Source organism: Meriones unguiculatus, chromosome 14, assembly GCF_030254825.1.
Source record: "Meriones unguiculatus strain TT.TT164.6M chromosome 14, Bangor_MerUng_6.1, whole genome shotgun sequence".
NCBI classification, from domain to species: Eukaryota; Metazoa; Chordata; class Mammalia; order Rodentia; family Muridae; genus Meriones; species Meriones unguiculatus.
In genome coordinates this window covers 70,264,303-70,280,970 of record NC_083361.1, presented here as the reverse complement: position 1 = coordinate 70,280,970, position 16,668 = coordinate 70,264,303, and the positions used below count along the sequence as shown (strand labels likewise).

The window sequence follows — 16,668 nt, the reverse complement described above, 5'->3', positions numbered from 1 at the left end:
GTTTTCTGAATTGCTCCTATTTGTGGGGAGTTACAGAAACCGTACAAACAGCATCTTTGCTGAACTCTGCTCTCTTGCCCTTTTGGTTTTGGTGTTTGAAACGGGATCTTACTTTGTAGCCCACGCAGCCCTGGACCTTCCTATGTTCCATGCTGCCCCCAAACTCACAGCAATCCCCTGCCTCCAGACTTCTGAGGGCCTACAGAGATGGCTCAGAGGTTAAGAGCACTGGCTGTTCTTCCAAAGGTCCTGAGTTCAATTCCCAGCAACATGGTGGCTCATAACTATCTATGATGAGATATCGTGCCCTCTCTTCTGCCCTGCAGGCACATATGCAGGCAGAATACTGTATAAATAATAAATAAATCTTTAAAAAAAGTTTCTTTAAAAATAAAGACTTCTGAGGATCGCAGGAAACAACCACCATACATGGCTCCCTCTTTCCTTTAAGGAGCAAGTACTGTTATCTTTACAACATTTATCATGCCAACAATACTGGACTGAAAATAGGACATTTTCAGTTCAAAGGCTTTCATTTCCCCCACTGAAAGGCTCTGTCCTGAGAAGTCCTGGCCCCTGAATGGAGAGCTAGGCAGAGGAGAATCATAGTGTAGGTCATAGTTTATAGCTGAAACTCACAGGATAGCGGAAGACAGACCCCCCTCCATGGGCTCACAGGGGTCAGGGCTGACCAGGTCCTCTCATATATGCTATGGTTGTGTAACCTGGTATTCTTGGGAGATTCCTAACATCAAGGAGGTGGAGGGCTGTCTCTGACTCTTTTCCCCCCTACTGCGTTGCCTTGTCTGGCCTTGATGTGGGAATATACGCCTTGTCTTATTGCAGCTGATTGTGATGTATTTGGTTGATGTCCCTGGAATGCCTGTTCTAGTCTGAGGGGAGGTGAAAGGGGGTGGGTGGAGGCAAAAGGGGGAGGTGGGGAAAGACTGGGAGAACAGGGGGGAGGGGATACTGCAGTTAGGATGTAATACATGAGAGGAGAGTAAATAAAAAGAAAATTTTGAAAAGATGGAGTCTCTCTGGGTCAGTTCCTGACACCCCAGGCGCTCTAATACATTGGTGGAGGACCTTCACCCCAAAATGCACTTTCTGATTCTGAGCCTAAGGCATGAAAGGAGGCAGAGGCCCCACCCTCTGCACCTCCAAGGCAGAGTCCTCTTGAGCCTCCCTTGTCTCCTCACCCCAGACACAGCTTGGGGATCTGACTGCTCCCTGGGCCTGCTCTGCCCTCTTGAGTTCTCTATACATTGAGTTCTCCACTGACACAGCTCAGTGGACAGCGAGCAAGCCTAGCTGTCAAGTCCTGTCACGTTTCACAAAGGCTGTATCTGTGCAGCTATGTGTGTCAGGCGTGCAGACATACGTGGGCACACACAGGTGGAGGTCAAGGTTGGTGCCAAGGATCTTCCTCCATTGCTCTCCACTAGATATAGTGTTTGAGACGGGGCCTCTCACTGAATTTGACTGGCCTGTTCACCTAGACTTTCTGGCTACAGGCCCCAGGGATCTCCTGTCTGTGCCTCCCAAGCCTTGGGGCTACCGGCATGGGCCCTGTGCCACACTCCTACATGAGTACTGATGGCTGAACTCAGGTCTTCACGCGTGCGGGACAGGCTCTTTCTGCTGAGCCACCTCTCCAGCCCAGGGGTTACATTTTTTTTTTTTTAAAGAACACATTTATTTATGAAGCCGTTGTGTTTCATACAATCTTGGACATCTCACATCTGAGAAGACGGAGAAACGTAAGTACAGTGGACGCTCGCTAGTCACAGCAGAGTGTTCTACAGTTACCACAACCTAACTAGTGTGAAGCAAGTAGTCAGCATTGGAAGGAATATACCTTTGGTTTCTGAAAGTCTCTGATACCATACATAAACTGACTGTCTGTCTGTCTGTTTCTCTGTGTGTGTGTGTGTGTCTGTATTCCTGTCTCTCTGTGTGTGTATGTGTGTCTATCTCTCTTTGTGTCTATGTCTGAGTGTGTGTGTCTCCATGTCCATGCCTGTGTCCATGTCTCTCTGTGTGTGCATCTTGGAAGATTATCCAAGTTCTCAAGAAAATACTGAGGATGCCTAGTAGTTAGGCAAAGGGTGTGACAGATCTTAACCAGAAATAAGCAGCAAGCAAAGTGTCCTTCTTTCTCTTGCACCCATCTCTGCCCATTCATTCACCCATGCAGGAACATTTTGAGTCACCAGAACATTCTGAGAACACACAGAAGACGCCATGTTCTACAAGGCATGGACATAAGCTTTAGGCCCCTCGACTGGATGATGTTGGAGAGACAGACCCAGGCAAAGCAAGGCCAATCCAAAGTAAATTCCGCGCCGGGTGTGGAGGTAGTGGCCTGGCTGTGCCGACACTCACCACTCTACCCAGGGCAGCCACAGTTACAGACCTTGCCTGGGGCACCTCAAACACCACAGGCTCCTAGTTCAGAGGCATCCCAAGGTGGATGCTCATGATTGTGTGACCTTGCTCTGGAGGTCATTCCTGAACATGCCAGAGAAGACTGTCACAGAGATACACAGTAGCCTCAGGTCTTAAAGTATAAGCACATGTTCCAAGACTGTCATGTAGATACACAGTGGCCCCAGGTCTTTAAAACACAACCACACCTTCCACGGACTTGAAATCATTTCCCAGACAGAAACAAAGCCTGTGTCATTCCTAAAGGAAGCTGAGTCTCTCCTTATCTCTCTGCTTGGAAACTAATTAGCATTGTTCATTCTAACAAATCATCAGACTTTGAAACAAAGTATGTGGCCAGCTTCAAACAGCAGCAGCCACCTTCGAAGCTCCTACACAGTGAGGTTATCAGGGCACAGGGTGCTCAGAAAGAGCTGCAAGAACAAACTTTACCTTAGAGAAGGCCACGGAGGTGACAGAAGGGAAGTAGGTCTGCCCAGGCCCCCCTAAGGCTCAACCGATGGACCCAGTAGCTGGCTTTCTCCACGCAGCCCTCAAGGAATCAGGTCTTACACCCTTGACATTTCCTTCAAGACCAGGAATGGGGACTTGCCACTTGAGTGTGCTCAGCCAGTGGGGCTCAAAGACCTCATTGATCCAAAGGTCAATCTATGACCTCTGGCCTGAGAGCCAAGCAGGGGGCAGCAAGGGTGGTGGTGAATGAGAAGCTCAAACAGATGCAGCAGAGAAGAGGATCACAGGAGGTACCCAAGGCTTGCGTTAACACAAGACCTTTAATACAGGAAGCCCTGTGCACCTGTTTTGACACACTCAGCCTTCACTAATAGAATTTTCACCTTGCTCATTCATTCATGAACATACACAGTTGGGAGCTGCAGTGGCCTAAGACAGCTCTGAAAGTTTCCAGTGAAACAAGACAAGGCCAGATCCACATCTCTCAGATCCACACCCACCCCAGGAAACAGACTACGAGCTAAGCAGAGGCCCCTGGGTACAGCATGGATGGCAGGCTCTGCTCAGGACATGGACACTCTGCGGTCAGTAGCCAACAACCTGGGCACAGAATATCAAACCATAAGGGTCCCAGCAGCTACGAACCCGGGGAATGAAAACGGCACGTCATTGGTAAAGCAGGTGAGAGTCCACCAGTACACGGAACACTAGAAAGAGACAGACATAGTACACAGGAGGACTGGACACAGAATGAGAAAAACTCAATGAAATTCTGGAGAATAAACAGAATCTGAGAGGCCAGTGTGCCCTGCTATTTAAGAGCTGTCTCGCTGCACCCAGTGGCCTATATCTCTAATCCTAGGCCATTCGGGAGGTGGAACCAGGGTGGTTCTGAGTTCCAAACTAGCCTGGGCTACGAGGTTGCCAGCAGTCCGGGCTACAGTCTCAAAACAATAAACACACATATGCACACATGCGTGCGTGTGCACACACACACACACACACACACACTTTGACACACATAGACACTCTGTCTTTCTCTGTCTCTCTTAGCCACAAAACATTTTCTTCAACAGTGTTTGAAGAGAAAGTTAAATACTAGGCAAGATAACAGAAGACCCTGCTGAAAGGAGTGGGCTCCAGAAGTCCTGTCAATCACTGACATCACCACTTGATAATAGTCCCAACAAAAGCAGCTGGAATACAATCTTCTGGAAGAAAGACAGGCATTCTGGGTTGAGGTCTAACCCCAGCCAGTAGTACGGAACTTCACTGTATTTTGCCTCCCGACATTCTGCAGCATAACCATTACCGGTGGGAGATGGCAACAGGGCTCCCTTAGCTGCACTGTCTGGGGCTGTGGGAGAAGCAGTCATTAAGTTACTGGTGTTGACGCCTCTGTGCTGATATAATGAACACAGTTAGCGTGGTGCTCACATGAAGCTCTTCAGTAATGTTCAGTAATATACAGCTTCTGGCTCCTTTTCTCAAAGTTTACATCTTACAAGGATCACACGGAATGGACCCTGATACCTAAAAGTGCTGAACAAATTGTAAAGGACATTGGCCAAAGGACTTAAACGGTGAACAAGTGAAATGTGTGCTTTCCAGTTTTGTTTTGGTTCTTTAACAAATGTGAGAGAGAGAGAGAGAGAGAGAGAGAGAGAGAGAGAACCTGTCAGTTCTTCCCATCTACTTTGTTGGAGTCAGGGTTTCTCATTTGCCACTGCATATACCAGGCTGGCTGGTGGCACTTTTCGTTTCAATATTGCTAGACTTACAAGATTCACAAGTTGCTTTTATAGATTTAAGGGAGAAACTTTTTTATATTAGTGGCTTCGATGAAATAAATATTGAATAAAAATAGTGGTAGCCATCAGACATTTAAAAACCAAGGGACAAAGACTGGGCTGGAGAGAGAGCTCAGAGGGCCCACACTGCCTACAACTCCAGATCCAGTGGATCAGACACCCTTCACTTCCCTTTGTGAGCAACTACGTACATATATGTTCATGCATACAGACACACACGAAAACCTAACAAAATCAGGGCCCTTGACCACTCATGGGAAAATAGGTATAAAATGCCATAAACAAAGGAACTGGGCCAACTAATTATCACCGTCCTCCAAGGGCAGTTAGGAGGCAGCAGTATGTAACATGGCAGGTGCCATTTAAATAGGTGGTAGAGGAGTACATTTCAGCAGGGAGAACCACACTATGTCTGATGTAACCCAACTGGGCGCAGTATGGAAAGTGCGCGTAATTATAGACGGCCAGAGCAGAGCCATCAGGCACAAGTGATCCTGGCGGCCACAGCGAGGCCAGCAGCCCAGAGGTGAGGCTGGCCACGAGTGAAGCCAGCAGGCCAGAGATGAGCCAGGTAGCCTCGGCTGAGGCCAGCAAATACAGGTGAACGCCGCAGCCACTGGAAGCAGTCTGGGTATATATAGGCACAGCAGAGAAATTTTAGCGGTGACCCGAGGAGATTTGTGTTCTAGGAAGACTCCTCTGGGCAGCAGTGGAAGATGGCCTGAGGGAGAGTGTTAGGAATTGTAGAAATGTGAGGTTACACGCGGGTCCACAGATCACACCACGAGATCGGTTCCACGCGGGAGGTTTATTAGGTAAAGGGGGGTTACAGAGAGGGAGGTAGATAGAGAGAGAGAGAGAGACAGACAGACAGACAGACAGACAGACAGACAGAGGAAGAGAGAAGGAAGGAGAGAGAGAGAAGAAGGAGCGCAAGGGGAGGGGCCCCAGTTCTCTTATAGGGTGATCCAGAGCATGCGCGGGTGGTTCCAGGTGGTCATCAGGTGGTCTGGGTGTCTTTCCAAATGCCTGATACCCGCCCGGTCTGCCAGGCCCCAGGGGCTGCCTGTAGAAATGCCTGCTTGCTGATCCCAACAGAGGGGAGGAGGGAGGACAAGTAAAAGAGGTAGCAGGGGGAGGGAATAAGCACTGAGACCTTGAGTTTAGAGCGGTCAGGAGGCAAGGTCGTAGAGTGTCGCCCTCGTGTCTAGCACACTGTCAAAAAAAAAAAAAAAATAGCGACGATGCCAGGTGGCCCGAAGGGATGCCGAGCGGGACAGCGGCATGCACAACAGAGCTCTGTGTCTGGCAGGACTAAGATGCGCTAAACCCTTTGCAAGAGCTCTCCTTTATTTCAGATTGTAAAGCTCATCTCCACGCCAGTTCTTCAAGGCAGGTGTGTTTACTTCTGGAAACTTGGACGTAGAAGTTAGACCATTTGCCTAAACTCACCTGGCTTCAGAAGGGAAGCCTGGAGTCAGTCAGACCTGGGGAAGCCTGGAGTCAATCAGACCTGGGGAAGCCCACCCAGTGCTCCTGCCCAGCAACACCAACAGTGGTTGTTCTGGCTTGAATCACGGGAGCAAGGAAAGGATTTGGATTAATGAAAAATCAAGTGCAGTTTCGAGGTTGGGTGACAGCTCAATCAGGAGAGGCACTCCTCATGACACCCTAGAGCCGGGAACAAAGAAAACACTCGTGATTCCATCATTTTGAAAGTGAAGATAAGTTCCTGGCACTGACTCACTGGCCAGTCAGCGTAGGCTGCTCGTTTGAGTCCCAGGTCAGAAAAACACAAAACAACACAGCCTGAAAAACAAACATAAAGAAAGAAGGAGGAGGAGGAGCAGGAAGAGAAAAAAAGAGGAATACAAAAGGTGGACAAGACCTGAACAACAACAGCCAAGATCGTCCTCTAAATTCTCTCTCTCCCTCTCTCCCTCTCTCTCTCTCTCTCTCTCTCAAACACACACACACACACACACACACATGCATGCGCACACACACTTGCATAATACACACACATGCACACACCCTAAGTGTGACATTGGTCATCTACTTTGAAGTAGGGGGAAGGCTGTCAAGAACTGGAAAGACAAGCTGGGAAACAGAAATGTAGCTTTGGGGATTGTGACAGATGACAGGCATCCCATGACAGATGACATGCGTTCCCATGGCAACTGTAGCATCCCAGAGCATGAGCAGTGCAAACAGAAAGGACTGGGGGGCCAACTCCATGTGCTCATAATTTGAAAGAGGTGGACACAGAGAGGACAGACAGCAGACAGAGCTCGGCTTCCCCTGAAGAGTGGAGGGGTCTCAAGAATTTGGTCACATGAGATAAGGACACAAATACCAGAGGCTTCATCTTCTAGGGTGACACTGGTGGCCTAGACTGAACAAGTCCTTTGAGAGACAGAGAAGGCAGGTGATACTGGGTTGGTGTGTAATGCAAGTAGAGGCTGGGGTGATGATGGCTCAGTCAATAAAGTGCTGGCCTTGTTTATCCTCAGAATCCACAGTTAAACAGCCAGGCAGAGCACTGGGTACATAATTTCAGTGCTGGGGAGGCAGAGATGAGAGGATCTGTAAGGATCTAGATCGAGCCTTGCCTACTCAGGGAGCCCCAGGACCCAGGAAGAGACCCTGACACCAAAACGAAACAAAATAAAACAAGGAAGATGGCTCCTGAGAAATGATACAAGTTTGCCTCTGGCCTCCACATGCATACATATGAGCATGCAACTGCTCATGCATGTGCAAACACTCACACACACACACACACACACTTAGGAAAGTAAAGCAATATGAGATGTGCTTTGTAAATTCTGGCAATCAAGGTCAAGGAAAGGGTGAGGCCTTGGGAAGGCCTGAGGGAAAAGTTAGGGAAGGGGTCCCAGCAGAGCCAAGCCTGTCCACCAAGCAGTAAAAAGACTGCAGATGAGGGGAAAAGGAAAGAGCCAGGACGAATGCCGTGCTGTGGGGAAGAACCTTCCTGAAGAGGGAAGAGGAAACCATTCAGAGACCAAGTGGCCTGCCCTACCACCAAAGCCAGGAGTCTGGAAGGTCCACTTGCTGTGAGGCTTTCTCCAGCAGGCCCTGAGGTGAAAAGGAAGAAGAGAGGTATGGGACTGCTCCAGAGTACGACATGTCCAAGGGACAACAAAAAGACAAGGAAGGGGATGGAGGGTTGGCTTGGTGGTTAGGAACACAGGCTGCTCTGCCAGAGGACCTGAGTTCAGTTCCCAGCTCACGTGTTAGGCAGCTCATAACCACCTGTAGCTCCGGATCCAGGCAATTCAACACCCTCTTCTGGCCGCTTTAGATACTTATACATGTGCACAAACACCCAGAGTTTAAAACCAAAATAGAAAGATAAGGAGTGGGGTTTGTAAGAGAGGGGCTGCCCTTTGAGGGATACGAGCAGCTAGGAAAGGAAGAGAAACCCTAAAAGGCCCTAAGATATTCAGCTTTGGGAAGTGGGGAGGGTGCTCTTGAGGAAACGAGCCCAGTCTCTATGAGAGCTGAGCTAAATGAAAACAAGTGGAATGGAACTTTCCTGCTGACTAGGGAGCAAGGCTAATGTGCAAAGTGAGGACCAAAGCTTGAAATAGCACCCTCCCCAGAGTCACCAGGTTTCCCACTGTGACCCTAGCTGCCCCACACCCACAGCACCTCCGTTAGCAAGAGATACCAAGCCAGCTCTTGTTCCTATCAACTCTACTACCTCCCATGTTGAGAGAGGACAGAGGAGCAGCAGGGAGGGACAGTCAGGGGAAGGAGGAGCAACGTGTAAGACTCGAAGCCAGAGGGCAGAGTTCAAACCCTAGACCTACAGCTGCAGGACCGTACTAGTCTTTGGATTCTCCAAGGCCACCCTCATGCTACCCGGGCAGACCCCAGTTCCCCCAGAGGCTGAGCTGGGCCTGATGTCCCGGAACAAAAGCCAGGTGTCTGTAGTAAGCAGGCCTGGGCTTCCTTTCTGCTTCCTGACTGTATTCATTTCTGGGGAAGTACAGACCTTTTGGCCAGGACTCTGAAACTCAAGCTCTCAACTCCCCCTGAGGACTGAAGACCCATCCTGCATCCTCCTCCCCGATAAGTGTTTCCATTCTTCCTCTTGGAGCTACAACTGCCTAGCCACAACTTTGTTAAAGCCCTTCTATTACATCCCCGGCATGTTTGTCCAAGGCCAAAGTCACACTGGAGCGGCTGACCACATTGTGAAGGAAAACCCCCACAGCCTATCCCTGCTCCCATTCTGCTCCTCGCCTGCCAGCCCTGGCAATTCTGGCATGAGGCAGGTGGGGGCGGGGCCACAGATGGAAGGCAGCTGTAACAGAACCAGAGGTCAAGACAGTTTGAGAGCGGAGACTTGTGAGATGGGATGGCTCTGAGTAATGCAAAAGGCTCCAGTGTGGCTTTTGGGGGATAAATTATGGAGAAGGAAGGTGCCAATGTGGAGCAGGGCCAAGAGTGGAGAGGCTCAGACCACGCCCACCAAGCTGATGAACTGCCCATTGGAGAAGGGTGCATACCTGGGTACCTGGCCTAGGAAGAGGGTCATTTAATCCTGCCGAATAGCAGGGCAAGTAGAAAAGTATTCATACGGGGGTTTGTTTTGTTTTGCTTTGCTTTAGTGTTTTACTATCAAAATTGTGAATATCACAAAAGTAAAGCAAAAATTTAATAAACGACGTGTGCCCACCACCCAGCTTTAACCACTATTGAAATTTTGTTCATCTTTACTTCCCTGGTGTTCCCATCGCTTCACCCCTCCACACCACTGGATTATTTTGAAGCACATCCCACACAGAAGAGCTTTTCGTTTGTAAATACTTCTGAACAAATCTCCAAAAGCTATGACTTCCGTTTTTAACCTCACCAAGAAACAGTTATCACATCTGAGGACAGTTTAGCAGTAATTCCTCAACATCTGACATCAGTGGTCCTATTTCCTTCCCCATCACACTCAAAAGATGTGGTGTCGAGTAGACCATGTGATCTAGGATGCCGGGAGGCTCCTGGACGCAGTGGATTGAATATTCCCTGTCGCTCTTTGGTTCCCACAGAAAGACTAGGGGGCAATGCCCAGCGTGGAAATAGTGTAGAGGAGCATATCAGTAAACCAGGAGGGGAGTGGGGAGGGGAGAAGGCCACCCGCAGTGCCCTGTCAGAGAAGGGTGGGGGTGGCCCTGGCTGATGCTGGAGGCGCCTCCCAGTTTTTTCAACCCCAGGGGAATTTTCCAACTAGCTCCCTGTCCACTGCAGCTGGGACTGATGTTAGGCCAGGAATTCCCTGACATTCTCCTCTGCTTGCCAAAAATAACGAAGAGAACAGAACAAACGTCCTCAGGCAGAAGGCAAGGGTCACAGGTGTTCCCGGCACACAGCCTTCATACCACAAGCCATAGAATGAGAAGGGGTGGGACAAAAAAAAAAAAATTAAACAGAACCACCACATGATCCAGCCATTCCATTATTGGGATCTAGCCCAGAGGAAGCAAGCTGATGAGATGCTGGAGAGACAGCTGCGCTGCCATCGTCATTTCAGCCCGTCTCACAAGAGCCAAGAAACGGCAACAAATCCAGGTGTCCCTCTACTGAGAAACGGATAGAGAAACTGTGGCACATGTATACAAGGCACCACCTATCCGTAAAAAGGATGAACATCCGGGTCATGGGAAAATACAGATGGAACTAGAGTGGCACGGGGTTAAATGAGATAAGACATACGGAAAGACAACTGCCCCGTGACCTCACTCATGTGGAAACCAGCAGGGCTGAGCTCATGGAAACCAAGCCATAGGGTAGTCAGGAGAGGCTGTGAGAGTGGGGAAGGCGAGGAGAAAAGCTGGGCTCCCGACAGGCGGAGCTCTGGAGTTCTGCCTCACTGTATGGTGACTGAGAACAACAATGCGCCGTGGGTGTGTTTTCAGACTAGAGCAGTCTTCGTCATAAAGGAGATAAACGGTGGATCTGTTCACTCTGGTGGGAACACAGCATGCACGCTGCTCCAAACGTCACTGAGAGTCTCATAAATGTGGATAATGTTGTGCTTCAGTGGGAAAAAAACTGGGGCAGGGGGAGTGGGTTTGGTCACCAACGATTAAAAGAAAAGAAACAAGCAGGAAGATAATGGCATCTGCAGACTTCTTACGGTCCCTTTCCTCTAATTTTTCTTTGTCTTGGTGAATTATTCATTAAGAAATTTATCCTCTATCAGGATTTTTGTATTAATCCTGGTAGAATATATTCCCACAGTGTTAATGTGTCCCTTGCATCTGTATATGTCTGTATGTGCATGAATGTGTTCATGTGTGAACATAGGTGTGTGCAGATGAATGTGCCCGTGAGTAGAGGCCAAAGGTCAATGAGTGTCTTCCTCATTAGCTCCCAAAATACCGTCTGAGACAGGGTCTCCCGCTGAATCTAGAGCTCGCAGTGCTCTAGGTACACCAACTAGCCAATGAAAGCCAAGGATCCTCCATCTTCACGGCATTGCAGCTTTTTCCGTGGGTGGCAGGCTCCTCGTGTTGGTGTGGCAAGCCTTTTACCCGCTGAGCCATCCCCCAGATCCTATCTGGACATCATATAAACCAAACCAAAGACTGACACCACACCCCGGCTCCCCGCCTCTCATCAGAGAGACGGGCTTGAAGCAAGCTTGTCTCCCTTTCCTGGCTGTTCATGGAAGTTCAGCCTGTTCTCCAACAGACCAAGCGCTTAGAGGCCGGAGAGAGATGAGGTGGAAAAGCCAGACTCTGTCACTTAAAGCTGACATTTCCAGCAGGGTTTGGCTGCCTCCTGGAGCACACACCGCAGATGTCACATATATATCACCCCCACCCCCACCCACCCCGACTCACCCCCACCCCCCACCCACACACCCCTTAGACCAGTTTCAAACTTGAAGCTCGGGGAACCAACTTGAAGAACGCAAATACTGCACAGGTTTCTGACTTTGAATTTGGCCCGTGTGAATATGTTCACACTTAGCTCCATCAAAGTCCACTCAGCTTTCTAAATCCATCCAAAGCTATTCCTACCCAGACAGAAAGCCAGGGGTGGCTTTTGGACTTGGCTATGTGAGGCTGGACCAGACTACAGGTGAAGCATCTTGACTGTGACATCAAGGGGCAGTGAGCACCGCCCCCCTACTTTCTTGATTACACCCAGGGTAGATATTTCAAGACTAAAAATAGCCGCTTCCACCCACCACATAGATCAGAAAAAATAAAGGAAAATAAAATAGAAAATTGTTATCACTAACACTTACCAGTGACCAACACAACAGTCACCTGGAAAAGCTGGTGTGAAAAGCATTCCCTTCAGAGTCATCGTTGCCAAACAAACAAAAATCAGCAAAGGCAGCAGAAACTGTGGAGGGGAGAGCCCACCGGGCAAGCATGAAGACCCTGCCAGGGCTTTCACCTCACTGGCCATCTCTCCCTGGGGCCACTTTCCCTATGAGGCCATTGGCCTTCCCCGACGTCTTAGCAGATCACTGTCACCCAAGTCATTTGGTGCTCAATGACCCTCCCCTCCCAGCCTGCTTAAATACATTTAGAAAGAAGCGTAAAAAACGAAGACTGGTACAGAGGCAGGGGAGGGCTCCCTGTCATCCGTCCATCTGTCTACCTTTGACCACACTCATTCGTCCTCATCACCCACAATCATAGGCTGACCTCAGTCTCTGCTTCCTCAGCAGGCTCAACTCCGTCCGTGTTCATCTGGAAAGGACAGACCGATTTAGCCTCTTTGCTTTAAATGTCAGTGGATACTGAAGAGGATGTGCTTGACTTTCTCAAAGTCACACAACAGTGGTAAACTGAAGTGTTAAATTCACCATGCCCAGTGGATTCCAGACCAGGCAACTTTAAAGGACCCCACCCCCCAGGAATGTCACAATAGTCCAAAAAAAAAGTGAAGTTGCCTTTGAGCTGTGGATCATTGGCTGAGGACGGTATTACCAATAGTTCACCTAGCAATGACATCTGTAAACACCCTGGAAATAAATTGATCGGGGGCTAGGAGGGAGACGACGTAGTTACAAGGATAATGGAAATTTGAGGTGGCTTTTACTCTTTTCCTTTGACTGCGTGCCTTCACTTTTCTTACGGATAGACACTGAAGTAATACAGGAAAAACAAATGACTGAGCCTGAACAAAAACAGGTTCTTTCCCTAGAAGCCACACCAGCAGTAACATTTACCTGTTAGAGAACGCAGACCAGGCTTGCTGGCCCACATCTGTAATCACAGCACCCAGGAGGCTGGGGCAGGTGGATAGCCTCAAGGTCTAGGCCAGGCTGGGCTACAGAGTGAATACCAAAAAAAAAAAAAAAAGAGGAGGAGGACTAAGCTAAGGTAGTTGCTGATCTGCGTTCTGTCCCCAGGAGCCATGTAAATGGGAAGGTGAGGAGGCTCACTACTCTTCCCAGTGCTAGGAAGACACAGGCGAGATCCCAGGCTGTCTATCTGGCCATGCTAGCCTATCTGGGTAAGTTCCAGGCCAACAAAAGACCCTGTGTCATAGGAAGCAACCTTCCTGAGAAACATGCATACACACATGCACACATTTCACAATTTTGTTTTTGTTTTTCGGAAAAGGAGTAGAATGCAGGCAGACCAGAAGCACTCACTAAGCCACAGAACAGCTGGCTACACACTGACAAGGCTCTTCACTTTGCTCTCCAGGCTGAGCCAGCCCAAGCTCAGTACAGCACAGCAGGACTCCCAGGGCCACTGGGTGGGTCCCCCACCCTCCCCAGGGGAGAAGCAGCATGAGAACTTCCAGAGTAGCCAGGATCTTTGTTACAAACTAGCACGAGTCTTCCGGTGGCAGTGGCGGGAGATGGCTAATGAGCCCATAAAAATGAATACAATGAATGTCAGTGGGATTAGGACGGGAGCACTGATTCTGAAAATAAAGCATTGACCTCTGACCCCACAAAACCACAAAACTCCAGAGGCCTCAGAGTGCAACGGGAAATGGCAATGGGAAAGGTGTAACTACTGGGCTATGTGGAAGAGAACACACTCAATTTGCTGTGGATTTATATGGTTACCCAGTTCTCTACGTGGCGGCAGGCAGTGGCCCAGGTCTAAGTGACGGAGCAAGGCAGTTTCCCTACACATGGGAGTAAGGGTGTCTGGCACCGCCATGAAATGCCTAAGAGATTCCGCTCAGGATGGGGAAAGGCAAGCTTTGGCTGCTCCTGTTACGGTTGTGCCAGGGCCTTCCAGCACACACAGCACACAGCAACATGGAGGAGAAAGGGCATTCGGAGAAAGCACCCACGGTGGTTGAAACAGAGAGAAAAGAAACCGGGGTTTCCACAAGGACCTACCTTCCCCCAGCTAGGCCCTTCCTCTTAACGGCCCTACCAGTTCCCTGCAGCATCATAGGACTTGACACATGGCCTTTAGAGGGCCCTTCAGACCCCTTCTACTTGGAAAGAGTCAGCAAACACCTGCTGCCTTTTCAGAACAAATGGACACAGAAGGAAAGGCTTATTGGCCCCTAAGAGCCCTGAGATGTGCCACAGACAGGGCTGTCCTGCGGGCCTTGAGCTGGGTCAGTGACCACTGCGAGTGCCCAGTGGCCACATCTGCACCAGCTCCGTTCACAAGTGGGAGTGGCCGGAGGGCTAAGACAGGACAGGAAAGCACAAGCAGCAAGGCCAGTTTCTTGATGACAGGCCCACAGATTTGCAGCCGAGAACAGTGCCCATGCCCTGCCGATGCCCTGCCAATGCCCTGCCGATGCCCTGCAGCCACAAGGAGAAACAGGAGTGTGAGGTCCTTGAAATAGGCTGGGTACAAGAAACAGAAGAAGCGAACACACCAAACCACTACCTGAGGAAAAGGGAGAGTGCAGAGAAAAGCAAAACACTGTCAGTTTTAAAGCATGCAAGGCATAGACCATGCTTAAAAAAAAAAAAAAGACACAAGGAAAGCATTAGACCAAACCAGAGGGACAGATGAGCACATCAACTAAGAAATTGATAACAGCGTGAAGTAGACAGAAGAACAAAAAGGAAAAGAAGGTAAAGGGATCCTTCCAGATGAAAGGACGTTAAGGAATGACCCCGTAATTGCACTCATGAGTGGATGCTCAAAATAACCAAAACCAGGAACCCTTGTGTTTGACTAGGGAATGCACAATGGACAGACTGTTCTCGTGAAGACATTGAGGCCCCTCGTGGGTTGGAAGTTGGGGAGGGGTCTTTAGGAAAGAAGCAGGTTTAGACATGACAAGAGTGGGGCCACAGTGTGGCATTAGATTGACATAAGAGGCCAGAGAGAGTGAGTGAGTGAGTGAGTGAGTGAGTGAGTGAGTGAGTAAGTGAGTGAGTGAATGCTGCCCTCAGACTATGTAAGAAGGTTTGCATTCACAAGCCATAAAGAGGGTCCTGCCAGGAACAGTATCTGCCAGCACGTTCATCTTGGACAAATTAAGGATTGCAGAGATGGGGTAGAAAGAAAATGGAAAGGAAGAATATTGAGGGGTTCGTTGTTTTGTTTGTTTTTGAGCGAGGGTTTCTCTGGGTAGGTCTGACTGTCCTGAAACTCACTCTGGGAAGACCAGGCTGGCCTGGAATTTAGAGATGCCCTGCCTCTGTCTCCCCAGTGCTGGGATTAAAGGCACGCACTCCACTACTGAGTTTTATTTTGAGGAGATGAAAAGCCTTTGGAAGTAGAGATGATTACACAATCAATGGCTTTGTGAATGTACACTAACTGCCACTGAATAATTTATCTTCAAACGGTTAATTTCATGCTAAGGTTGTGGTTTGAATGAGAAGGTCCCTATAGGCTTAGAGATTTGAACACTCGGTTCACATCTGGGAAGGTTTGTGTGGTACAGCTGGAGGAGACGTGTCACTGAGGGGCCTGGCTTTCCGGAGTCTGTACTAACCCTTGCCATCTCCTCTGTTCTCTCTGTTGTGTGCCTGTGTCTGAGAAAGTGAGCTCTCAGCTTCCTGCTCCTGCTCCCACATTCATGGACTCTCATTCCTCTGGAACCACAGCCAAAATGAACTCAATAAATTGCCACAGTCACAGTATTTTATCACAACAACAGAAAACACATGTGTGGATTTCAGATTTTACAGGGGCGTTGTAGGGGAGTGTGGAGAAGCAGGGTATCCTGTGTATTCCAGGCTGGCCTCCTGGTTCAGCATCCTCAGTGCTGAGATTACAGGTGTGTGCCTTCCCATCCAACTCAATTCAATTTTTTGGAAATGACTTAACATAAATGGTCAAAAGCTCCAATTTAACATATCACAGACACATATCAGCATCTAATGCATTCATGTTCACAATAATTAAGTTATAGAAACAGCTTAGATGTCTGACAATGGAGGCTGGGATAAGCATGTGGTTTAGTTAGATATAATCTTACAAAGATGAATGTCATATGCTACCTTTCATGTGTAATGCCTACATTTTTATAGATACACAAAACAACATACACAGGTATAAAATAAAAATACAAGTGAAATTGTCTTGGTGACCAAAGAGACCAAAAAGAGGGACAGAAAGGGAAGAGAGGAAAGAATGTTGGGGGCTGGGGGCACGGGAAGAATGCATTCAGCATAGGCTCTGTACTTGCATGGAAGTACCTACATGTAACACAGTACTGTGTACAATGAATGCCTGGGACAGTATACTTGTGGGACAGTGTCCATAGGAAAGATGGGGCCAAAGGAAACTCCATTTCCCAAAATTCTGCCTGTTAGACAAAAGCCAGCATTCATAGGGAATTTGTGGAGCTGGTTCTCCTCCACCAAAGGGAGCCGTCTCCCTTATCACTGGAGGAAGGGATAAATGGCTATCTGTGATGCCTGGTAATATACCAAGGTGTATGCTGCCCTCCAGCCTCCCTCAGTTTCACAAGTACCTGGTAAACATGTCAGAGTCCCTGCTGACAAGCACCACATACAATG

At 48.9% G+C, this 16,668-nt stretch overlaps 1 protein-coding gene across 3 annotated transcripts in view; it reads right to left on the bottom strand.

Annotated features, from left to right (window-relative positions):
- Sh3gl3 (SH3 domain containing GRB2 like 3, endophilin A3) overlaps positions 1-16,668 on the bottom strand; it is a 127,622-nt gene that overhangs the window by 85,078 nt on the left and 25,876 nt on the right. Inside the window, exon 2 of one of the 3 annotated variants that reach the window (XM_060367460.1) lies at positions 12,404-12,448. The exons of the other annotated variants lie outside the window; for them this stretch is intronic. Within the exon in view, the coding sequence (XP_060223443.1) occupies positions 12,404-12,448 (45 nt within the window). The remainder of the gene's footprint in view (positions 1-12,403; positions 12,449-16,668) is intronic. 3 annotated transcript variants of the gene reach the window in all.